The sequence below is a fragment of the Echinops telfairi genome, unplaced genomic scaffold, assembly GCF_000313985.2.
Source record: "Echinops telfairi isolate 266 unplaced genomic scaffold, ASM31398v2 ScPeMD7_8;HRSCAF=38, whole genome shotgun sequence".
NCBI lineage: Eukaryota > Metazoa > Chordata > Mammalia > Afrosoricida > Tenrecidae > Echinops > Echinops telfairi.
In genome coordinates, this window is record NW_022103905.1 from 12,896,546 (window position 1) to 12,906,275 (window position 9,730).

The 9,730-nt window shown below is 41.5% G+C and overlaps 1 protein-coding gene across 1 annotated transcript in view; it reads left to right on the forward strand.

Annotated features, from left to right (window-relative positions):
- Positions 1-9,730, forward strand: part of UNC13C (unc-13 homolog C) — a 586,641-nt gene that overhangs the window by 462,855 nt on the left and 114,056 nt on the right. Inside the window, exon 24 of the mRNA XM_045286469.1 lies at positions 6,015-6,092. Coding sequence (XP_045142404.1) covers positions 6,015-6,092 — 78 coding nt within the window. The remainder of the gene's footprint in view (positions 1-6,014; positions 6,093-9,730) is intronic.

The window sequence follows — 9,730 nt, forward strand, 5'->3', positions numbered from 1 at the left end:
AAGAGGAAAGTAAAAGGAAATAGAGGAAAGAACTAGGAGGCAAAGGGCATTTATAAAGGTCTAAATACAGATATGTACATACATAAATATATTTATATGTGAAGATGGGGAAATAGATCTATGTGCATATATTTGTAAGTTTAGTATTAAGTTAGCAGATGGACATTGGGCCTGTACTCAATTACCCCCTCAAAGCAAGAAAAATTTGATCTATTAAACTGGCATTCCATGATGCTCACCTTTCTGACATGATCACTGAAGACGGGGCGGGTACATATGCATATGTGGTGAAGAAAGCTGATACCGGGAGGGTGGAGGGAAGGTGGGGTAGAAAGGGGGAACCCATCACAAGGATCTACATATAACCCCCTCCCTGGGGGACAGACAACAGAAAAGTGGGTGAAGGGAGACATCAGACAGTGTAAGGCATGAAAAAGTAATAGTAATTTATAAATTAGCAAGGGTTTGTGAAGGAGGGAGGGTAAAAATGAAGAGCTGATACCAAGGGCTCAAGTAGGAAGCAAATGTTTTGAGAATGATGCCAACACATGTACAAATGTGCTTGACACAATGTATGTGTATATGGATTGTGATAAGAGTTGTAGGAGCCCCCAATAAAATGATTTATATTTATATATATATATATTCCATACCTTCTCTTCACCACTTTTAATTCAGGCAAATAATACCAACTCATCACTTATCAACTATCTCATCATTGGTATTTTGCATTTTTGACAATACTTTTAAAAATCTATTTTGTACATTATAATAACATAGCCTTGTAATGAATGCTGACAGTATATGGTTAAAGTTACATGTCATGGCTAAATTGAGATTCCCTTAAAAATTATTTTAATGTTAATAGATCATATCATTAGGGGCTCTTACAGCTCTTATAGCAATCCATACATCCATTGTGTTAAGCACATTTGTACATATGTTGCCATCATCCTTTTCAAAACATTTGCTTTCTGCTTGAACCCTTGGTATCAGCTCCTCATTTTATATCTCCCTTCCCCACCCTCCGTCCCTCATGAACCCTTGTCATTTATAAATTATTTCTATTGTCATATCTTACACAGACAGCTGTCTTCCTTCACCAATGTTTCTGTTGTTCGTTCCCCTGGGGGTGCACAGTGATATGTCCATCATTGTGATCAGTTCCCCCTTTCTTCCCCCATCTTCCCCCTGCCCTCATGGTATCCCTCCTCCCATTCTTGTTCTTGAAGGGTTTATCTGTTCTGGATTCTGTGTGTCAAGAGCTCTTATCTGTACCCGTGTACATGCTCTGGTCTAGCCAGATTTGAAAGGTAGAATTGGGGTCATAATAGTGGGGGTGGGGGAAGCTTTAAAGAACTAGAGTAATATTGTATGTTTCATTGGTGCTATATTGTACCCTGGTAGGCTTGTCCCTTCCTTGTGACCCTTCTGTGAGGGGATGTCCAATTGTCTACAGATGGGCTTTGGGTCTCCACTCTGCATCTGTACCCTGTATCCCCCCACCATTCGCATTGATATGATTGTTTATTTTAGGTCTTCTGATGCCTGATACCTGATCCCTTCGATACCTCATGATCACACGGGCTGATGTGCTTCTTCCATGTGGGCTTTGTTGCTTCCCAGCTAAATGGCCGCTTGTTTATCTTCAAGCCTTTAAGACCCTAGATGCTATATCTTTTGATAGCTGGGCACCATCCGCTTTCTTCATCACATTTGCATATGCATACATTTTGTCTTCAGTGAACATCTTAGGAAGTGAGCATCACAGAATGCCAGGTTATTAGAAGAAAGTGTTCTTGCATTGAGGGAGATCTTGAATCGAGGCCCAACGTCTGTCTGCTACCTTAATTTTTAATCTAAAATATATGTACATAGATCTATGCCCCTATCCTTATATGTAAATATATTTACATATGTACATGCCTCTTTTTATATCTCTATAAATGTCCTTTGCCTCCTAGTTTTTCCTCTCTTTCATTTTACTTTCTTCTTGTCCCACTATCATGTTCAGCCTTCATTCAATTTTCAGTAATTCCTCTCAGTTACATTGCACTTGCTCAAGCCCCACTAGGCACTCTATGCCCTCCTCACCATCGATTTTAGATCATTTGTTTTCCCCTTGTCCCTGGGTTTGTTGGATTCCCCCCTTCCTTTTCCCAACCTCCCCCTCTCTCATGCCCCCAGCCCCCAAAGCATCTGTCCTGTTTTTTTCTCCTCAGAATTATTTATCCTGCCTATCTTATATAGAGAGACATGAAGAAAAGAAAAGCCTATGAATAGTTCCAGGTCTGTCTGTTGACCTTTATGAATTTTTTCCAATAGTCTGATGAGGTGCCAAGCCCTTCCCTCAAAGTCTGTTTTTGGGATTCCCTGGGGACTTCATTGCATTGCCTCCACTTGCTGCTCTGGTGCACTCTCTGCGTGTTTCGCCCCAGTGTGTTGAGATTCTCTGTAGCATTTGTTTATTGAAGAAATTTGGCAGTTATGTCATGATATTTTTTGGCACCATGTAATGTTGTAGTTATCTTCCATATGGTGATCTGATATAATTATCTTCCACTTCCATAAAACGCTTATTTTCATATAACAATTTGGTCTTCAGAAACTAACGATGTCAAAAAGTGAGTATTGGGTGTCGTTTTAATCCCCAGACTCGGGCTAACTTGAATTCTTCAGAACACTACTATCTTACATGTGAAGGAGCGCTGGTAGCACCTTGGTTAAAGGCTCTGCTGCTGACTGAAAAATGGGCAGTTCAAACAGATCTAGGTAGCTCCAAAGGTAAAAAGATCTGACAAACTGCTCCCATTAAATTACATCCGAGATAATACTGTGAGGCCGTTCTGCTTTGTCACTTGGGATTACTCTGAGTCAGATTAGACTTGATGGCACACAAGGACAAATCCTACATAGTGCTCTGAATTTTTCATTACTATTTCTGACTCATGGCATCATTTTGATTCTGTAGTGACATGTACAACTTGAAGGAAAGTCACTTCTACCCGCCCTTTCAGACTACATTTGAAAATTAATATTTTGAGTTAATTTCACTAAAAACAACAACATATATCACCCTCTTTGAACAGTAGAAGTATATGGGCCACGCTGACTCTGTAAAGAGCACAGAATATCACTGGAAATCTTACAGATACTGTGGGGATAAAAAGAACGTTACAAATAATTATAAATAATTTTGACAATTTAGGAGAAACAGACCAGTTGCTTCCAAAAGAGAATCAACCACAACTAATCTACTATAAAATAATTTGATAAGCCATATAACACGGTGTTAGATGCCAGAGAGTAGATTTCAACCTATAGTAACCCTGAGCACAGCAGACTGAAACACTCTCCAGTCCTGCGTCATTCTCACCATTGTGCCTAAGGTTGAGTTCATCCTTACAGTCACGGTGTCAGACCACTGCATCAAGGGTCTTCCTCTTTTTCGCTGCCGTCTACTTTACCAAACAGGATGTCCTTCTCCAGGGACGAGTCTCTCCTGGCAACATGTCCCCCAAGTATGTAAGACAAAGTCTTGCCATCTTCACCTCTACGGAGCACTCTGGTCATACTTCTTCCAAGACAGATGGACTTGTCCCTTTACAGCCCATGGTACTTTCAAGATTCTTTGCCAGTGCCACAATTTAAATGCATCAAATCTCCTTCAGTCTCCCTTATTGAGTGTCCAACTTTCACATGCATAGGTACCATTGCTTGGGTCAGGCGCACCTTAGTCCTAAAATTAATATCCTTGCTTTTCAACACTCTTTTAAGAGAATCTATGCAGCAGATTTACCCAATGCAATGAATCTTTTCCTTCTTCCATTACTTTCATTTACAGCAGTGGTTCTCAATCTGTGCACCGCTACCCCTTTGGGGGTTGAACGACCCTTTCCCAGAGGTTGCCCAAATTCATTACAGTAGCAAAATTACGGTTATGAAATAGCAACAAAAATAATGTTATGGTTGGGGGGGTCACTATGCTTTAATTATATTTAATTACGTTCAATTTGTAACAACGAAAATACATCCTGCCTATCAGATATTTACATCATGATTCATAACAGTAGCAACATGACAGTTATGGAAATAATTTTATGGTGAGGGCCACCACAACATGAGGAAATATATTAAAGGGTCGTGGCATTAGGAATGTTGAGAACCACTGGACAGAGAAACAAATCCAGGGAGACTCACATGTGTATAAGAAAGAGCTTTATATGCAAGAGCTGTTGAATATTGAGAAAACATCCCAGCCTAGTCCAGATCAAGTTCAGAAGTCTGATACCAATCTATAAAGCCCTCTTCAGACTCACAAAACACATGCAATGACACCGAATGCAGGACGATCACAGGCCAGTGGGTAGAAAGTCATTGGGTCCAGTCGTGTTGTAAGCATCTCAGCACTGGCAGGGGTCTCTCTGTGGCTTCTCCTACTTCAGAAGTCTAGTTGCATCAGGGCAGGTCCATGTGGCTTCTCCAGCTCAGGGCACTAGTGCAGTTCCATGTGTCTTGTCAGCTGCAGTGCCTCCCAGGAAGTGAGCCTTGTCAGTAGAGAATCTCCAAGGGTGGAGAGAGAGAGACAGTCTCCCGTCTCCAAGGAGGAAAATACCAGATTTCCAAGAATTCTTAGGAGAAGGCCATGCCCACACACAAGCCTCATTGGCTATGATTCAATGGACAGACTAGACTCCACCCCCCCTTCACTCTTAATCCTTTTATGTCTCAAATTAACACCAGCTTCTGTAACAACCACAAATACCTTACCTGATCTTAAAGCATGTATATGCTTTTGAATTTTGAATTTAATGTAACACTTAAGAAAATTAAATTCATAATCTTAAAATTTCCTCACGAGGATGGCTCAGCATCACAAAAATCAATGAAATCCACCAGATATGCCAAACAAGAGATAAGAACCACATGATTGCATCAATCGACACAGAAAAGTCATTTGGCAATATCCAACACCTGTTCCTGGTAAATGCTCAAGAAAATAGGAATAGAAGGGAAATTTCTCCACATAAGAAAGATCACATAGGAAATACCAAAGGGCAGCATCTCACTCAGCTGGGAACAACTGAAAGCATTCCTTGTGCAATCAGAAACCAGGCAAAAGGATGCCCTACTTATTCAACTTGGGCACCTGCTATGAATCCCACTTGATCACCATATATACTTTTTGATATAATGACAATAACATGCTCAAATGGAAAATGATAGGACACTTGCTACTAAGTTATAATATGTGGCACTGAATTCTTAGAAATTCTTTGACCAGAGCACTATGGTCTTTCACTCTTAGAAATTCACCAAATTTTCTTCCAAAAGACCCTTATCGGGAAAACAAATTAGTTTAAATTCTTCATTATTGCTGAGTGGCCAGTGCATTTCTGAACTGCTGGTAACCCACCCCCCACCAGCGTTCCTAATATTCACACTGGGACAGTTAAAATACAGATCGCTAGCACCACAGCGATCCTTCCCATCAGCCCCTTCATTTCCACACAGCCTTTCCTCCCTTCTGTACCAGCTCCTTAGTTCCTGACAACCACTAACCCTTTCTCCACCTTTATAATTTTGTCGCGTCAAAATGTTACATACTTGGACTATTCTAGTATGTAATGTTCAGGGATTGCTTCTGCTCTATCATCAGTAAAATCATTTGTATCAAAATCTATTATTTCTACGACTATGTATTCCATAGTATGAATGTAATACTTTTTGCTTAACTGCTCACGCATTGAAGGACACCTGGGTTGTTTCGGGTTGGAACTATGAGACATAAAAAAATTAATGTATACATTTTTGTGTGTGACCATCAAGCCGTTATATTATTCTTTTCTGTGCTTAGCTGTTAAAAATCATAGATTAAATAGCAGAGTGATTATATTTGCCAAACTCCCCAGTACTTCAGTAAGAGCTGTTTAAAAACACGTTTAAGGAAATGCAATCAGTAGTTAGTGTGTAAGCTTCTCACACTTCTCTTTTCTTCTTTGCTTTATTTAAAGCCTTGTATCCTGATGAATAACATTCAACAATTGCGAGTCCAACTGGAAAAAATGTTTGAATCCATGGGAGGGAAAGAGGTGGGTATGTGTTTGCCCTTGCATTTGCTGAACACCTACTTAGAGATCATTAGCAGCATATAGACAGTGTCTTTAGCTCTTCCACGATTAACTCTGAACGTGACAACAACTCAAACATGAACAATGTTAATAACCTGAAATCCCATGGACAACTAATATGATATTGTCCTCATCAGAACAGTAAATACAAAAAAAAGAAGTGTGAATGGGAGAAGAAGCGGTCTGAAGACCTTTTAAACATACATCTCTCTAGATATCTTTATAGATATATAGATATATTTACATATACCCAATTAAACACATTTGCTAATGATCTGCAATACCCTACCAATCATAGATGTGTCTTTTACTGTATTGAGCAGTGTCCGCTTGATATTGATGCGTGTTCTGAAGGATGCTTTGCGGTGCTAGTGTCTTTGATGAACTCATGGTTGTATTGTTCACATCTGAAAATCTCTGGTCAACAATGTGTTGTGTGCTGTGTCTGTAATGTATCGTGTCTCTGTCCTGCATCTTTGACTTGCAATTCCACGAGCAGAAGCAGGAAGGAGAACGATTCTTTTATGAGGTTTGTGATAGTAAGCATTTTATCCTTTTCCGGCTGTTTTTACTACTTTTGCAGCCCTTCAACCTAAAGACCATTGAACTTCCTACTTACTCTCATTTGCTTGCTTGGCTCGGCAGACAGCTAAAAATGAGTTGTGCATCTGCCTTCTGCTGCCTGCCACAAGTGAGCCCCCCAGGATTGAGGACTGGGGTGACACACAGAGGGGGGATCATAGAACAGAGGTTCTCTGGACAGACACCTGCCTACTTTCTCCCACCTATAAAAACAATGCCCCTCAAAAATGGCTAGGTAAAGAATGGGGAGGTGGGGTTATTTCTGTTTGAGATTTACATACATGGTTGCTTACTGCACTGAATGTTTGCAACATATGTAAAGCTAGGTTGGATTTCAAAGCAAAATGTCCCTTTTATCTAAAAAAGTGTAAGGCAGCAAATGTTTCTTTTACAATTTTTAACTTCTTCATGTTTGATCTTGCTTTGAATCCCAAAGAGACATTTATACCTTTCCTCTCGGCACCTATTTCATTTCCCCCAAACCTAGGACTTTCACTATTTAGCATCCTACAAATGAGAAGTGGTAAAAACGTGTGATGGTGCAAGACATAAGAAAATGAACTTTTATGAGATGTGCTTCGACTGCAGTCTCAGTTTAATTTGTGCAAAACAAGGCTCCGTTCCCCAAAGTGTGTCTGTGCTCTGGGTGAGGCTTGAGAGCAGCAATCTCATTTTTCTTTGTTTTGAGGATTCATCAGCTTAGTTAGGTGAGCCCAGGCAATCGGGGATCATAACGGTGCGATCCCCCTCTGACGTCAGTGATGTTTTATATTCAGACCTTAAGACTATTTACTGTTTGGGAAAGTGTTGAAGACATTACTGATTCCTTATGGGAAATCCTGTATCACCAGTCAGTGAATTTTAAAGACTACCAATCATCTACATATGAAGGTCAATTTAAAGCTGCCTATTTCCAGAATCTTCTCCTCTGGCTCACTACCATCTCATTGTTACTCTGTGGTTAAACTCTAAGGTCTGAAAGATTCTGCGAGGCAGAATATTAACCAGACAAATAAAAAAAGGCATACCAATGAGATCAATCAGACCTGGAGGTACAGGAAGCTGTTCTGTGAGCTGAGCCTGAATAATCAACACACATAGCAAAAGGAAAATGGGCTTGTGCTTTTACACTGTACTGGCCTCGCATTAGAGACTGGTTTCAGGTATGTGGCTCATGCACAGCCTTCTTCTCAAGGGAGGAAATAAGCAGACATTTTGTACGTGGTGCCTTCTCTCTTTTTCCCTTGACAGCTTTCTATTTGCTACCCCACCCCCTCACACAGAACAGACATGAATGCCTAGTTCTTAACAGAGTAATTTGCTAGAGGGATAACATTGATCTGATCCTTGTTATTTTCTTTCATTTAAATGTTCCCCTTCCCTGTCCATCTCTCCCTTTGGTTCTTCTACATCCTCTGCTTCTCTTTACAAGCAGTTTCTTCTCCTCTATTTTAGACCCTTACATTTGGTTGCTGAAGGCAATTTTTATATAGGTCCGGTCAGCATTGGTATAGGGATTGTTAGAGGAAGCAAGACCCCAAACCAGGTAACCCAGATGTGAGAGTAGCATGCCCCCTCCCTGGCAGAAACCGGCATCCTGAATGCTGAACTATGTTAGAGTTACCGGCTGCTGCACTTCTACAGCCACCAGAATTTCAAAGACTAGTCAATACTCTTCCATTATCTACTGATAAAACCGTAGCTAACTGGAGTCCATAAATAGAGGGTTTTATAAAGAAGAAGAAGAAGAAGAAAAGATATGGAGGATGGCAGAATCAACCCTTTGGTACGAGAAGGCTAGGCAGCATTTACTACAAACATGTTCAATGGCCTTTGAAGGTTATAGACTATACCCCGGGGTCAAGTCTAAGGAGCCACTGATGGCTCCCTAATCGCGTGCTTGACCGCTAACCAAAAGATTGGCCATTTGAACCCACCAGCCTCTGAAGGAGAGTGATGCGGACATCTGTTTCCATGGAGATGGCAGCCTTGGAAACCCTCGGGGGGCAGAAGTCTTTTCATCACGATCATTTCAAGGCAACGGGTTTGGGTTGAAATGCCAATCCCCAGTTTCTTCCTCACAGTGGAACTGGTAGAAAGCCTTGCCTGGGATTGCTAAAGGCTACTTTCGGACCTAGAGCGCGCTCTTCTTTTAGGCCTATCTTACTATTTTGTCCCTCAACTGGGCTAAGATGCATATGTCTTGCTACCATGACCTAATTAGCAAATCACTGCTTGTGCACTTGCTAAACATCATTTTTAATGCCATGTGTCAGTGGTTGGCTTCTATTGCCAGTATCGCTTGCCTCCAATGCTGCTTGCAGGCATGGCTGCATGCTGCTGCAGCTTGCGGCCACTCCAGCCCCGCCACTGTGCCCGGGTAGCTGCTCGCTCTTTGCAGGATCAGCCTCTCTGGACACAGGAGGAGCTCTTACAACCCTGTAGGTGGAAAGATTCATTGTCTGTATGGAATCCAAGCCGGCCATGCTGACGAATATTATGACAATGAGGGGTGATGTTACGGCTAAGGCCACAGAAACAGTCTCTGAAGCCAGCACTGTTCATGACTGAACACCCTGGTCTCTGTGCAGTCCGCGTCCTGTGCCTGGTTAGACTCAAAGCAGGAGAGCAAACCGCTGAATGTCTGCTCACCAGGGTGCCTTTCCAAAGCCCCTCCTTGGGACCATCATGAATATGTCTAGGATAAGCCACGCACACTCTTCTAGAGAAAGTCCCTTTTAGAAGGTCAGGTGTTCCCTGTCAACATAAAACCAAGGAATCTTTAAGAATCAAATGCTCAGAATCTGTTTTTTGCTTGTCTGTTAATGGTTATTTGCACTTCCATTCAGTTTGGGGACTGTCTCTTTTAAAGCCAGGAGCCCTCGTAGCATCGTGGACGACACCTTGTGTCGCCAACTTCAAGATCAGCAGTTTGACTCCACCAGTAGCTCGGAGGGAGGAAAAGGAGCCTCTCTGCTTCTGTAAAGTGTTCCAGCCACACAAACCCACAGAGGCGA